This window comes from Mytilus edulis, chromosome 1 (assembly GCF_963676685.1).
Source record: "Mytilus edulis chromosome 1, xbMytEdul2.2, whole genome shotgun sequence".
Classification (NCBI taxonomy): Eukaryota; Metazoa; Mollusca; class Bivalvia; order Mytilida; family Mytilidae; genus Mytilus; species Mytilus edulis.
Genome location: NC_092344.1, coordinates 81309760 through 81327151, shown reverse-complemented (window position 1 = coordinate 81327151; position 17392 = coordinate 81309760). Strand labels below are relative to the sequence as shown.

Here is a 17392-nt window from a genome sequence, read left to right as displayed (position 1 = left end):
CAGTGCTCATATGACCTTGACCTCATTCATGGTTACATCTGTTTCTTATATATTATAAACCTTAAGGTCAACTATATTTAACGCAAGAATTGGTTAGATGTACATGTCTGTTTTGAAGGGTTCATCTGAACCTGATCTCAGTTTCATGGTTCATTGATCATTATTAAGTTTTCAAGGTTTTGTCTTTTTCTTGTATACTATACACAAAAAGGTCAACTAAATTTGATGCATTGAATTATTGTAAGATGTACATATTTGTCTGGCTTGATTCAGCTGAACTTAATCTCATTTTCATGAATCGTTGGTACTGTAAAGTTAAGCAGGCGAAACAATTCAGCTTTTACACTATTTTTAAATACATGTACAGTTATAAGTAACCAAGATATGCCATAGATTAACTTTGTGAACTTTAATTTAATATGTGTGTATCTATGGTTACACTGTTATTTTTGCCAGAAAACTTTTGCTAAAGGATATTGGAATTTTGCACTAAAATATAATTTAAAGTTGAATTTCTTTCCCTTTTTTGAAGCATACAAATTAGGTTGCTGACTTCTGAATTTAATCAAATCTACAAAAATTAAATAAAAATCAAGTTCTTTTCTTCTTCAATTTACTGTAAAACTGCATTTCATTATCTGTATTAAGACGGAATAAAAACATTACAAGAATATTTTTTTTACCTGTCTGGAATGGATATGAAAGTTTATAGTGGCCTAATATATATAAATGAGAAATCACATGGCTGAAACATTGAAATTGGAATTTATTTTATCTTATATTCCTCAGTTCTCTGCTTTTATTGAACTTTATTTGTATTATTTTTATGTTTTTTAACTTTAGGTGGGTTGATTATGGGAGTTGGCATAGAGACATCATCTCATAATTTTGGTCTATTTCAACATTGTTGTGTGGCATATGAGGTTGTTCTAGCAGATGGCAGTGTAGTCACATGTTCTAAGGTAATTTATTTATTAAAGTGTAACAAAGTTTTGGACTTTTTGTAGGAGTTTTAAGAATATTTGTAGGATATAACAATGGTGAAAGCATAGATTTTTAGAGTTGTGAAATATGGGGTCATTATGATAAAATACTGTTAGTATCTTCATAAAAATTATGAAAAGTATATTGATATTATAATATTTATAATATGGACATAGTATTCCCAATTTCACAGAAATGCTGAGATTTGCACATCTTTTAAAATACACAAGAAAGAGAGATAATAATATACACTTTTATGCCCCACCTACGATAGTAGAGGGGCATTATGTTTTCTGGTCAGTGCGTCCGTTCGTTCATTCGTTTATCTGTTTGTACGCTCTGTCCCACTTCAGGTTTTTGGTCAAGGTAGTTTTTATACGACCGCAAAAATTGAAAATTTTTTGGTCGTATATTGGTATCATGTTGGCGTTGTCGTCGTCGTCCGTCATTGTTGTTGTCGTCCGAAGACATTTGGTTTTCGCACTCTAACTTTAATAAAAGTAAATAGAAATCAATGAAATTTAAACACAAGGTTTATGACCATAAAAGGAAGGTTAAGATTGATTTTGGTTGTTTTGGTCCCAACAGTTTAGGAATTAATATGTTGTTACTGACAACTAAATGAAGGTCAAGTTCAATAATGGCGATTTTGACTTTTACCGTTTAGGAGTTATGGTTCTTGAAAGATTGAAAAATGGTTTTTCCAGTCGTGCCCGTGCAATTACGCATGAACTGTTCTACCAAAGCTTCCCAAATTTTAATATGTTGTTACTGATGACAAAATGGAGGTCAAGGTCAATAATGACGATTTTGACTTTTACCGTTCAGGAGTTATGGTTCTTGAAAGATTGAAAAATGGTGTTTCCAGTCGTGTCCGTGCATTTTCTCATGAACCATTCAACCAAAGCTTTTGAAATTTTTATATGTTGTTACTGATGACAAAATAGAGGTCAAGTTCAATAATGACAATTTTGACTTTTACCGTTCAGGAGTTATGGTTCTTGAAAGATCGTAAAATGGCGTTTCCATTCACTTTATTGCATTTACTCATGAACCATTCAATCTAAGCTTTTCAAATTTTAATATGTTGATACTGATGACAAAATGGAGGTCAAATTTGATATTGACGATTTTCACTTTCACCATTCATCAGTAATGGTTCTTGTGATATTGCCAGGACACAAATAAATTTTAATAAATCCAGTTTGCTGTCGTTGTGACAGCCTCTTGTTCTTGTTTTTTTTCACAATAACTTTAGTATAAGTTTATAGAAATCTATGAAATTTTAACACAAGGTTTATGACCACAAAAGGAAGGTTTGGATTGATTTTGGGAGTTTTGGTCCCAACGAAATAGGGCCCAAAAGGGTCAAAAATTAAACTTTGTTTGATTTCATCAAAAAATGAACCCCCCAAGGGTGACTGGGGAATAGAAATATGGTCACTTGGTCTTCTCCCGACCGGCAGTAAAACGCTTGCTGAAGTGGGGCGTCTGTTTGCCTGTGTAGGATGTATCAAGTTCGCAGTGAAGTCCGGTCAGAATGGGGACGTTAAATCCAATGTCTCGTGTAGAGGGAGTGTCATGCTCTTTGCACATTAAAAACCCTTGCAACAACTCTTTGAGGGGTCCGTAGGTGGCCTGTTGCAAGGCAAATTTCTGTTCCTATCCAATAAACCCTCATTTTCCAGTTGCAGTCCAAATTTCCCCGACCATCATCCCAGATGGCCTCTATTATGACAAGACCTACCTATTGTATTTATTGTGAACTTGTTCTCGTCCTGAATATGCATGAAATATTTGCCACTGGACGTTAAGGAACCAACAATCAATCAATCAATCAAAAAAAGAATTATTGGGGTTCTTTGATATGCCAAATCTAACCTGTATTCAGATTCATAATTTTTGGTCCTGTTTTCAAATTGGTCTACATTAAGGTCCAAAGGGTCCAAAATTAAACTTCTTGGGCTTCTTTGATATGCTGAATCTAAACATGTACATGTTTTTGATTATGGGCCCAGTTTTTCAAGTTGGTCCAAATCGTGATCCAACATTATTATATTAAGTATTGTGCAATAGCAAGAAATTTTCAATTGCACAGTATTGCGCAATAGCAAGAAATCTTCAATTGCACAGTATTGTGCAATAGCAAGAAATCTTCAATTGCACAGTATTGCGCAATAGCAAGAAATATATAATTGGACAATATTGCACAATAGCAAGAAATTTTCAATTGTGCAGTTTTTATGAAATATTCTTTGAAAATTGGAGTTATCTTTCTTTGTCCAGAATAGTAATTGAATCAACTTAAATCATTGTTTTATACAATATACAATGCATATTGACTTTTACTACCAACTAATAAATTAAAACAATCTTTGCCATTCAGTGATTACAAGCACTTTTTCTTTGTTTACATTTTAATATTTTATGATGTATTTAAATGAGTAGTTATTGTTGCAAACTCCATTAGAAATTTGAATTGAGATCAGTTTTGGAATAAGGGAAAAGGTTCAATTTTTCTTATTTCAGATTTCATAATTAAAAAGAAAATTTCTTCAAACATTTTTTTTAGAGGATTAATATTCATGAAGTCCAATCAACTTCAAACTTTGTACACATGTTCCCTATGGTATGATCTTTCTAATTTTAATGCCAAATTAGATTTTTTACCCAATTTCATGGTCCATTGAACATGGAATATGATATTGCGAGTGGGGCATCCATGTACTTTGGACACATTCTTGTTTTCACATCCTTCACACAATTTTTCTTCAAAATGTACTAAATTATTGGATATATATTTGAATACAGAAAAGAAAGTTGTTGCCATTTAAAAAATTTCTTTCCATTTCAAATTGGAAAGTTCAACTATGAAGCCCTACATGACGTACACTGAATGGTGACTCAAAATGAGTTAAAACTGATGTTCCTTTGAAAGATAACTTCAAATTTTTATTTCAGGATGAAAATTCAGATTTGTTCTATGCTCTTCCCTGGTCCTATGGAACTCTTGGTTTTTTAGTCTCAGCAACCATCCAGATCATTCCAGCCAAGAAGTATCTGAAGATGGAGTACATTCCTGTTCATTCCAAGAAAGATATGGTTAAAGTGTTTGCTGATGAAACAAACAAAGGCGAAGAAAACATGTTTGTAGAAGGATTGGTGTATTCTGAAAACTCAGCAGTGATTATGTTAGGAAACATGACTGATACTGCTGATCCAGAAAAGGTAGGGGGAATAAAAAACTTTTTGTAAATAAAAAGTGTCCATTAAAAATAATACTGAGATGTTTTTCCTGATTGGGTCTTTAACAGTATGTTGAATTTATTAAAAAATTGCCTGATTCAATCCTTTACATAAAGTACAGACATTTGTCTATGGTTGAATACCTTTTATGCCTTTAAATTCTTTCTTTCCAAACTATTTAGGGTCGCAGAAATTCAGTCATTAGAATTCATTGATTATAACATTTTTGTTATAGTGCACTTGCTTGTATTAACAACACCCTTTCTTTAGCAATGGATTGAACATTGTGAATTATAAATGATACTGTATTTTCAGATAAACCCTATTGGATATTTCTGGAAACCTTGGTTCTTTAAGCATGTGGAAGAGTTTCTTGAATCTGGTTCCGCTGTAGAGTACATTCCACTAAGACATTACTACCACAGGCACAGTCGTAGTATTTTCTGGGAGATTCAGGTAGTAATGAAATGCCAATAATGACATAAAGTCGCTTTAACTCAGAATCTTGTGCATATAGATGACAAGATCGATTCAGTATCTATGTTTTATTCAGCCAGTATGGATATTTGTTCATATTTCTGTTAGATATTTTATCCACCAACATGCCAAAATAGAATGAGACTTATTTCAAGTAAAAGAAAAAAATTGGTGTAATATCAGAAAACTTCATTCCACTGAAAACAACAACACCATAATGCATTGCATACATTGCATTATCAGGCGGAAACCTGGTTGAAATAGAACGAAAGAATCAAAGCTCTTTGTTAGAGAAGGCAATAAATGCTTACTGTATTGTTTACTATAGTGACCAAAATTTTAAAAGTTAATAGAAAACAAATAAAATGACAATTTTCTTCTCAATTATGAAGTGCTTTATTCTAAAAACACCATTTGCATAAGTTTTCAATTTATCTAGTACATAGTTAAGCAGAACAATTAGATATCAAGTCGACGACATGGGTATCTTTCAAGTTGGATGTAGACCTCTGAATTTAATTTTTTTTTTTTACCACGGACGGAAAACATATCAATCTATTAGTTCAGTAATTTTCGTGTCTACCCTTCCATTATGTGACTCAAGATAAAATTCAAAAAAATGGGTAAAAATTGTATCGAAAAGAGAAAATCAAGTGCACCTTTTTATGTTAGGGCGTGTTTGAGTTCGATATTTTGTCTTGATATCGTTCAAAGCAAGAATATTTCATACATCGTCTCGCTTCAGATTCTATCATTTTTATATATCAGAGCTACAGGTTGACTTTATAACATAAAAAAATCACAGTACTAAAAGATGAAATATATGGGTCAAGTGAAATACCTATCCAATGAATCACAAAAACAGAGTAGGTGTGTTCGAATAGCTATTTTTTTTTACTAAAAGTACTTGACGACAGTCTTTCAAGTTGGATTATGAAAATGCATAATTGTGCGTGATAACTAGGGTTTATAGTCTTCAACCACTAAACAAATCTAGTCTGCCCTTCCATGAAATATTTAAATAGAATTTTTTTAAATGTTTATGAATTTTTCGAAAATTCCACCTGACAACCGATCAGACAATAGTTTTAAGTTGACTCAGTGCAGACAAGATCATTAACTGATGCTCATTATCTAGTTGATACATTTGTCTTTTAAAATACAACTAACATGTAAGGATCGTAATGGTGCAATGTGGATAAATTTATCGGTTTCCAAGAGCAAAATTGGCAGCGTGTCATCCTTACAATGGCTTCCATTTCTACGATTGTGAAAATGAACTGGCGTAATGGGGAGATAATTTTAAGTAGAATCCTGATGTTGAATTCGTTTAATAACCAAAAAAATCAAATTTTTCACTGATGTCAGTTATTCCAAGTTTGAGAAGAGTTCTTTGTTGAAGATTCCGTCACTTACATGTATGTAAAAAGTTTGTTCATGTACTCTATTTCCCTGCATCATGGGGTATTTCTGGTATCACACTGAACTTTTGAATGTGGCTGTCCTTTTCTGCAAAGTAAAACCTAAGTGTAACATTTCTATTGGCTATTCTTTGGGTCAATGATTACTTTCATAGGACTACTTTTCCTCTGTGATAGTTACATATTTTGAAATATGGATCAAATTTATAAAATGATCTTATATCTGACTTATTATTACTATCTTCATGTATTTTCAGGATATCATTCCCTTTGGAAACCATCCAGTCTTCCGTTATCTCTGATATCTGAATGCTATTTTATGTATTTTCAGGATATCATTCCCTTTGGAAATCATCCAGTCTTCCGTTATCTCTGTGGATGGACAGTTCCTCCAAAGATATCATTATTGAAATTGACACAAGGGGAGGCAACTAAACAACTTTATGAGAAATATCAGATTATCCAGGACATGCTTGTTCCTATGAAAGATCTTGGTGATGCTTTAAAAGTCTTCCATGATGAAATTGAAGTAAGTAAAAAATGCATACCGGTATGTTTAGTATAGGATCGAACTTAAATTAGAGATTTCATAAACACAAGAAAAACTAGAATATTTTGCAGATCTAATGTATTAGAAAAGAATATTTATTGCATCTAGTGAGAAACAATTTTTCTGTATTTTAAGTAAATATTCCAATTTTGAAAACATCAGGCTTTACATGCAATATTTTCCTGATGTGTGGCTTCATTAGGCATGGTCACTTTTTCTGTGAAATTCAAATATCAAAACCATGGAAAACAGCAAGGAAATTTAAACAATAATTGCATTTCAAGCAAACATCTTAGGAATAAATCAATCATGAGTTGTTTGTTATAAAAAAAAACTACCAACAATTTATGAATTGTAAAAACATAATCTACCAACTGTGTTTTATAGCGAACCCTTTGATAGTTTTCCATAGATTCACCTGCAAGTTACCTGTCGATTTAAACTTTTGTAAGTTCTATTGTCCCATCTAACAAATACAACAGGTATTGTTCTCTGTATAGTTCATTCACCAGGACCTTTAAATTTCTTCTAGGAGAAATATATCACTCATTGATTAATTTACCTGACCAAAAAATTATCTGTTTTTTTATTGAAATACTTCTATAAACTCACATAAACTGTATGCAATATCGTATTTATTCAATATATCATTAATATATTTTCAATCTGTTCAATATAAAATCTGATTTAATAATAAAAAGTTTATTTTAGACACATTTTTTAGTATTTTCCAATGAATTTGCATGTTTTTTTTGTTGTTACTTTATAGACTATGTTTATGAAGACCTTAATTTAAAAATAATAATATTCAAATTTTTATTTATCAAACAAACAAAAATATTTATTGAATATTTGATCAGAAATCAACTTTTAATTTTTAAATCATTATTAATATTGAACACATTAAAAACAAGTTTTTGGTTTTGAATAAATACAACACCACATGCAGTTTTGTGAGTCCTTTCTTAGTATTGGTATAAGTATTTTTTCATCATTGACAGTTCAATTTTTTGTTCAGGTAAATTAATCAATGAGTGATATATTTCTCCTAGAAGAAATTTAAAGGTCCCAGTGAATAAACTACACAGAGAACAATACCTGTTGTATTTGTTAGATGGGACAATAGAACTGCCAAAAGTTTAAATCGACAGGTAACATGCAGGTGAATCTATGGAAAACTATCATAGGGTTCGCTATAAATTGTAAAAAATCAGACAACTAAAAGGTTTCAAGTTGTAAAAAAAAGAATGTGTCAAAGAGACAACAACCCGACCATAGAAAAAACAACAGCAGAAGGTCACTAACAGGTCTTCAATGTAGCGAGACATTCCCGCACCCGGAGGCGTCCTTCAGCTGGCCCCTAAACAAATATATACTAGTTCAGTGATAATGAACGCCATACTAATTTCCGAATTGTACACAAGAAACTAAAATTTAAAAAATACAAGACGAACAAAGGCCAGAGGCTCCTGACTTGGGACAGGCGCAAAAATGCGGCAGGGTTAAACATGTTTATGAGATCTCAACCCTCCCCTATACCTCTAGCCAATGTAGAAAAGTAAATGCATAACAATACGCACATTTAAAATTCAATTCAAGAAAAGTCCGAGTCTGATGTCAGAAGATGCAACCAAAGAAAATAAACAAAATGACAATAATACATAAATAACAACAGACTACTAGCAGTTAACTGATATGCCAGCTCCAGACTTCAATTAAACTGATTGAAAGATTATGATTTCATCATATGAATATCAGGCACAATCCTTCCCGTTAGGGGTTTAGTATCATACCATCATTACATATATGAGAAGAACATAACCTGTGTCATGCCAACAACTGGTTTTTTAATAAATGTGTTTAGTTCCGATGCAATGACCCTATAAGTGAATCAATATTAACGCCAAAATAAGCAATCTTTAGTGACCTGACAACAGTATCGTAACTATATCCCGTCTTGATAAGTCTATTTAAAGGTTTTGTTAGTTTCTGAGGTGAATACTGACATTTTTGTGCTTGATAAAGAATATTTCCATAAAAAATTGGATGTGAAATACCTGAACGTATAAGAAGTCTGCATGTTGAGCTATATTTACGAATGATGTCCTTATATCGATGATAAAATTTAGTAAATGTTTTGACTAGTTTGTGATATCGAAAACCCTGGTGTAATAATTTTTCAGTAATACATAAATTTCTCTCGTTAAAATCTAAAACATTGTTACATACACGAGCGAATCGTACAAGTTGAGATATATAAACACCGTAAGATGGTGACAATGGAACGTCATCATCTAAAAATGGATAATTAACGATAGGAAATGAAAAATCATCTCTTTTATCATAAATTTTAGTATTAAGCTTTCCGTTAGTTTATCAGAGCTTTCAAGTATTTGATAAATGTGTAAGGAAGTCATAGATAACAATGTTGTAAGGAAGTCATAGATAACAATGTTGTAAGGAAGTCATAGATAACAATGTTGTAAGGAAGTCATAGATAACAATGTTGTAAGGAAGTCATAGATAGCAATGTTGTAAGGAAGTCATAGATAGCAATGTTGTAAGGAAGTCATAGATAACAATGTTGAATTTTGAAATGATCATCATGGTACTTAATGTAATCAATTGTCAAGTATATTGATTACTAGATTAACGCTGAGACATTCACACTTTTACACAATTGATTAGCACATTCAATGTGACATCTTGTTTATCAGTTTGGGTCAAACTGTTAAGTCATACATAACATGGTGACTAGGTGTGTATAATAAATATACAGTGAGACAATTGTTATTGATCAAAGTTAACTACAAATATATATTATACAATTACTGTCTTTTGATGAGGTAAATATGAAGTTTTATTGACTTTTGAAAAACTGATATTCACTGAGGCCAATGGCCGAAGTGAATATCAGTTTTTCAAAAGTCAATTAAACCATATATTTACTGAAACAAAAGACAGAATTGTTTTATTCCATATTCCGAGAGAAATGTATAAAATGGCAATGTTTTACCAAAACCAATTGTACATCAAACCAAAATTATGCACATAAAAGCAGTTTTGCGCAGTGAATATACTTTTTCCACAGGTGAATATGCTTATTTATTCAAAATCCCATTCATATAGAAAAACCTGCTAAAATTTTATCAATATTTATTAACCAACTAAGTACATTATTGCCAAAAATGACTGTTTATCAAAAATTATATATTTTCTGTAATGGCCCTGTTTTTCAGTAATCACCGTGTATCATCAGTACACCGGATATAGGTACTAACCAAGCGGGCATGATCAATTTTGACCTTACAAGGTAACGAAGATCTTTGTTTTGCTTTATCAATATTCAATGTACATTTCTCAACATTTGAAATTCCTGCTCCCAAATAATTTTTGCATCGATTTTTTCCTATTCATAAAACAACTTTGATATTCAAATAAGAACAATTAACTTGTTCATGAGCAAAAAGTTATGAAAGTCAACACCCACTTTCAATTTAGATACAGTTGTTGAGACATTTACATGTTTTATCTGAAAGAAACCTAATACAGGGCAACAGTAATAGTTACCAATCATAAACCTACCTGTGATTACTCATTCATTGAAACTGTTTGGGTAATAAACGAGTATATAAATAAAGTTTTTGTGTAGGGTGTACAACAACTTAACTATGCACCGTACATAAGAATTTATGTGGTCAGCTAAACACCGTACACAACGCTTCTATAGGGATAAAATATCGAATAATAACATATGTATGAAAGATTTCAATGCCAATTATTGAAACAGCTATACTTATTACACACACACATTGACCTCCTATCAGAAAAAGAGTTGCAATGAATATAGAATTATATCGGATGAGACGAGGGCCAACTTTTTTTACAAGTATTTGCACATGCTTTTAGTAATCCCTCTTGTTTTGGGAAAATAATGAGACATCTCTAATCATCAACCTACGACCAAATCATTTCTTAAAACAGCAATTATGTTTAGATTGAAGTACACATTGATATTATGTGAACAAAACAAAGATTTTTCGTTACCGTGTAAGATCAAAACGCTCACGTCCGCTTGGTTGGTACCTATATCCGCTGTACGATGATACACGGTGGTAATGGCCCTGTTTTTTTCTGTAATGGCCCTGTTTTTTCTGTAATGGTCCTGTTTTTCTGTAATGGCACTGTATTAATGCCCGGTTTGTCTGTATAAAGCACAGTTAGGGTTTTTAATAAAGTTAATAAAATTAAGTTGTAAAGAGTATAATACTTTTTTGTATTTTATTTAATTTAGTAACCAGCAACCAACATTAAAGAACCATATATAGGGATCACTGTTCATCCTGTTTTTCAACACATAACTTCTGTCAACTTAATATCTTGGATATTTGGTATATTAAAAGATTTATCATGGTGAAGTACAAATTAATTAATTAAAAGAGTAGAGAGTACATCAAGTTGGCAGCAACACATACACTTTTATTCAGTTGGTTAATAAATGTATTAAAAAATGGGTGTTTTTATAATGGCTCTGTTATATGTCCTCGGTCAGTAATAATGGCCTAAGACCTTGGACATATAACAGGGCCATTATAAAAACACCCATTCATTAATACTATAGGAATGAAGCTCATTATTTTACTTTAACTTAAAATTTAAATGTGAAAATGTCATCTACATAATGACATCCAATGCTATCTGGTCATTAAAACAATGTGAAATGCAAATGACCTAAATGTTTCCTTATCATACCAGTAACATGCAGACATAAACAGTACAGACTGATCTAGGAAAAATCATCATGATAAACATAAATAGTACTGCATTTATCAAATACTTGTATAAAATATAACTTAAATTTTACAGTTCAATAACATTTAAAAATATTAAAGACTATGAAAGGATTACTATGTTCATTAACCAGATTCCTAAGAATGTCCTCGGCGGGCTGATAAACGAACCTTTATTGACTACTTCCAGAATGTTAACGCATGCCTTTCCATTAATGTCTGTGACACTTATTGCATGCAATTTTGTGCATTTTTTGAAAGTTGTTTGTAAACATGATAAACAACTACAGATTGCAGAAAACCACAAGTGATTTAAGACTTTTCACAAATTGGTTGAGGAGGAACAATGAATTAAGATTAATAAAATTGAGAATGGAAATGGGGAATGTGTCAAAGAGACAACAACCCTACCAAAGAGCAGATAACATGTTTGAAAGACATATGGCATGTTGAGTCCAGCTCTAGACTGGTTCGAGCCCCAACAACTTCAGGCATAAATAAAATGCCAGAAATTGTTCATGACAATTATAAATCTATGCACATGTTTTTCGGGGGCAACCATCACATGAAAGGTGACAATGAATTTTTCAAATTTAGAGCATGATAATTCTTGCGACAAGATAAGTAAAATGCTTGTAATAAAAATAAAAACAATTTAATTGTTTTACATTGTCTTATCAGGGCCTTTTATAGCTGACTATGCGGTATGGGCTTTGCTCATTGTTGAAGGCCATACGGTGACCTATAGTTGTTAATGTCTGTGTCATTTTGGTCTTTTGTGGATAGTTGTCTCATTGGCAATCATACCACATCTTCTTTTTTTTATAATTTAAGTTAAGAAATTTGTATTTGGTTGTCTGTAAATTATTATATCAAAGTTAAAAGAAAGACAAAATTTTAATAGTTCTTGTTTGTATTTGCTGAAGTATATGATAAAAAGATCATTACATGTCATTTTTCATATCAGACCCTTTATTGGACCTCGTTCATGATATCAGCCCCCAAGCCTGTGGCTCTTTGGCTGATATCATGACATAGGGCTGATAAAGAGTCTAATATGAAAAATGCCATGTAATAATATATACAAAACACATATATATAGCATTTGTAATGTACTGCAGATAATGTCAACTTTAATACTGGTTAATTGGCGAAACTTTTATCAAAGTACCTGGTTAGGTGTAAGTGTTCGATTAATAAATATATCATTATTGCCCAATAACAATTAAGATTAAGTGCCATATTTTTACATGGTCGACTTCTGGTACAATTTTTACTAATTTTCGCATTATCTAATTGGGCATCCAGTTTTTCAGACATTTCATTTAAATTTTAAATTAATTTTACAGATGTACCCCCTTTGGCTGTGCCCCTTTAAGCTTTACAACTTACCAGGAATGATTCACCCTCAAGATGCCTCTGATGAGATGTATGTTGATATAGGAGCATATGGAGCACCAAAGACAAAACAGTATGAAGCCAAAAGAACAACAAGAAAGTTAGAGGCTTATGTTAGCAGGGTTAATGGGTTAGTATAATATGGCTTCTACTATTTGAAGCTAATGTTTTTAGAGACCTCTTAAGTCAGTACACCTTTCCTATATTGCCTGATGTAAAACTTGGTAGTTTAAGGCTAATATGTTAGCATGGGTAAGTGGTTAGTACTATGAATGACTAGGTAGTTATTCAAATTATACATGGTTCCTGGGATTTAAAGTCATAATAAATTGGGGTTTTAAGTTAATAGTAATATAACTGAAAATTTATGAGAGTATTCTGATCTTTTGTTACAACAGGGAAATTTGTAAATGCTATTTTAGGTGGAAAAAAACGTCCCACGCAACAGACATAGAAATATCAGGTGTCTGTCTGGTATTGTAAAAGCTCTCAAGGGTACATTTCTTGCCAGAATTTTATAAAAATTATAACAGGTTTATATTAGCATTGTTTGAACAAGTTAAAAAATCAGTGGCGATCAATAATTTTAGAGTTATGTCCCTTGGAAAAATCAAATATATGGAAAATGTTTGTTAGTTAACTCATTTGTACAATTTTTGCCAGATTTTTATGAATAATATTATAGGTTTATATCAGCAATGTCTCGTAAAAGTTTGAAAATTAGTGCTGATCAATTATTATACGACTGCAAAAATTAAAAACATTTTGGTCGTATATTGGTCGTCGTCAGTGTCGTTGTCGTTAGCGTCGTCCGAAGACACATGGTTTCCAGATATTAACTTAAGTATAAGTAAATAGAAATCAATATAATTTTAACATAAAGTTTATAACCACTAAAGGAAGGTTGGGATTGATTTTTGGGGTTATGGTCCCAATAGTTTAGGAACAAGAGGCCCAAAAGGGGTCAAAATAAGTATTTTCTAGTTTGGAGACAATAACTTGTGTGTAAGTGTATGGATCTTTCTGAAATTGTACCACAAGGTTCCATTTCAAAAAACAAAGGTTGGGATCAATTTTGGGGGTTATCGCCCAAACTTTTTACGAAATTAGTTGCCAAAAAGGGGCAAAAAACAATACTTTTCTTATACTTTGTATAAATTGCTTATCTCTTGATCAATTTCAATGGGGTTTTATTCTTCAATTCTTGGGGTTCTTCAATATGCTGAATCTAACCGTGTATTAAGTTTTCGGAATTTGGTCCCTGTTTTTAAAATGGTCTACATGAGGTCCAAAGGGTCCAAAATTAAACTTTGTTTGATTTCATCAAAAGTTGAATAATTGAGGTTCTTTGATATACTGAATCTAAACATGTATTTAGATTTTTAATTTTGGGTCCCGTTTTCAAATTGGTCTCTATTATGGTCCAAAGGGTCCAAAATAAAACTTAGTTTGATTTTAACAAAAATTGAATTCTTGGGGTTCATTGATATGCTGAATGTAATTAAGTATTTAGATTTTTGATTATGGGCCCAGTTTTCAATTGAAGGTGGTCTAAATTGAGGTCCAAAATTTAACTTTGTTTGATTTCAACAAAAATTGAATGTATGGGGTTCTTAGGTATGGTAAATCTAACCATGTATTTAGATTTTTGATTTTTGGGCCCTGTTATCAAATTGGTCCATATTGAGGTCAAAAGGGTCCAAAATTAAACTTTGTTTGATTTCATCAAATATTGATTTATCGGGATTCTTTGATATGCTGAATCAATCCATGGCCATGTATTTAGATTTTGGATATTGGACCATAATTGGTAATTTATTTTTTTTTAAGTTCATTAGACCACATTCATTCTGTGTCAGAAACCTATGCTGTGTCAACTATTTAATCACAATCCAAATTCACAGCTGTATCAAGTTTCAATGTTGTGTCCATACTTGCCCCAACTGTTCAGGGTTCGACCTCTGCAATCGTGTAAAGCTGTGGAGCATCTTGTTTTTAAAAGAGTTATACCCCTTGGAATTATGAATTATATAGAAAATTAATTGTAAGAGCTCTCACATGTACAAATTTTGACAGATTTTTATCAAAGGTTTATATCAGCAATATCTTGGACACTCTTTGAAAATCAGTGCTGATCAAATACTTTTAAAAGAGTGATCTACCTTGGAAATATTAATTATATCTGAAATTGCATTCCATTTGCCCTCAAACCTTCATTTCTCTTAATATGTTTATAAGAATTTTTAAGGACCAACAAAAAAAAGGTTTATTTTATTTATTGCCCTTGGAAAGATCAAATATGTGCAATAGGGGTGAATTATTATTTGATGAATTTAAATTAAAAGATTTTCAATAGTTTCTTTTTACAGTCTGGACAACTTTGAGCTTGACGATATGCTATAACACCCTGTCTGTTGTTGAAGACTTTATGTTGACCTCTAAATATCTTTCGGCTGTTTGTAATGTTGTGTCTCATCGACATATACATCACATCACTTTTTATGCCCTACCCAGGAATAGATAACCTTAGTTGTATTTGGCACAACTTTTTGGAATTTTGGGTCATCAATGCTCTTCAACTTTGTACTTGTTTTGGCTTTCTTACTATTTTCATCTGAGTGTCACGTCTGGCATATCAAATTATAATCCTGGTACCCTTGATAACTATTAGGGGCATTACTTTTTTGGGTCTGTGTATCCATTCGTTCGTGTGGTCGTCCTTTCATCCATCTATTTGTTCATCTGTCTGTCCTGCTTCAGGTTAAAGTTTTTGGTCAAGGTAGTTTTTGATGAAGTTGAAGTCCAATCAACTTGAAACTAAGTACACATGTTCTCTATGATATGATCTCTCTAATTTTAATGCCAAATTAGAGTTTTGACCACAATTTCATAGTCCACTGAACATAGAATATGGTAGTGTGGCTGGGGCATCCATGTACTATTGACACATTCTTGTTATTCATTTAATATTAATATTTCAAAATTATTGCTTGTGGATTTATAGTAGTTCAAATGATGTTTTATTTAGATTTCAGATGTTATATGCTGATACCTACATGACAAGAGAGGAGTTCTATGACATGTTTGACCACACTTTATACAACAAGATGAGGGATGAACTGCCTTTCTGTAAACAAGCTTTTCCAGAGGTGTATGATAAGATAAACAAGAAAGTTAGATCATGATGAATAGTCTCTTTAGGGATATACATGTAGTTATTTGTAATTGTAGAGTTGCCATGTATTAATGAATATCATTACACACAGCCAAAGATAACAATTACCTTCCCGGAATGTTTTAGTATTTTGAAAATATTTAACTTTCATGCCAAGTATCTGCCAAATTTAATCTTTTCCAGTCAGGTCTGATTTTGAAAAAGAAATGACTGAAATATGTACCAAAATTCAGTGAGATTAGAATAAACATTTATTCAAGATCAGAGAATTTCAACATCCTTTATGTAAAAATTGATAGTGTTGGTCTTCATAACTAAATTCTGATTGCTGAGTTTCCGGGTTATAACACTGCATTTCATTTGGTTAAATATTATATTTCCCCAGTGCCCTCCAAATTAGTTTGAATGACCCTAGCTGGTTCATATCAAACTAATGATTGATAATCACACCTGATATGAGACTACTGATCAAATTTGGACGATTTACATCTTTATTTGAACAGTAAATGAATATGAACAAATTGAAATTGAGAATTAAATTGTGTTCATAAAAAAAGTTTTTCACCATTTAATTATGTGCTGTTATTTACTACACAATATACATATGCTGAAGTTTGTCCTCTTTAAATGTACATGATGAATCCCTTATTTATTTTAGAATAAATCAGGATATCAAGAATTTAGATTTGAAAATTAGAACTTTAAAATTAAATTGCATTGAAGAGTTTTTCCTCATTTAAAATTGATTTTATTTACTACACAATATGCATGTGTTCAAGTTTGATCCATTCAATTTCAAATGAGCATGATTATCCCTTTAAATTATTATGATTAATCCCTTAATTTTTAAAACATATCAGCATAGGATAGGAACAATATAGATTTAAAAGTAAGAACTTAAAATAGAATTGTGTTGAAAAAAGAGTTTTTCACTATTCAAACATGTGCTTTTATTTACTACACAGAATACATGTGTTCAAGTTTGACCCCTTTAAATGTACATGATGAATCCCTTTTACAAATAAAATTATTAAAACATATCAGCAAATGGTATAAACAATTTACTTTTTAAATCAGAATTTCATAATAAATAACATTGAATTTTATTTTTTTTCACTATTAAAATGTGTGCTTTTATTTAATTAACACTTTCCTTACTGAATTGGTTTTTTACGCGACATTGTTTGACCTGATCAAATTTTCATGCGCAGTTTGCCTGGCCTGAATTAATTTGACGTGTGAATGGAAAAAAGTGACGTTTTAGAAAAAACGTTTGTATCTTTGTTGTTTCTCATCAAATCGGTTTCAAACTCGAAATTGTTACACTTAAGTATGAAAGAAGTGTTGCAAT

The 17392-nt window shown here is 31.5% G+C and overlaps 1 protein-coding gene across 2 annotated transcripts in view; it reads left to right on the top strand.

Moving 5' to 3' along the window:
- LOC139491697 (delta(24)-sterol reductase-like) overlaps window positions 1–17392 on the top strand; it is a 26718-nt gene extending 9326 nt beyond the window's left edge. For both annotated transcript variants that reach the window (XM_071279522.1, XM_071279513.1), the window contains 6 exons: window positions 844–962; window positions 3946–4212; window positions 4546–4686; window positions 6460–6657; window positions 12818–12996; window positions 15895–17392. In XM_071279522.1, coding sequence (XP_071135623.1) covers window positions 844–962; window positions 3946–4212; window positions 4546–4686; window positions 6460–6657; window positions 12818–12996; window positions 15895–16051 — 1061 coding nt within the window. In that variant the 3' untranslated portion in view covers window positions 16052–17392. The remainder of the gene's footprint in view (window positions 1–843; window positions 963–3945; window positions 4213–4545; window positions 4687–6459; window positions 6658–12817; window positions 12997–15894) is intronic.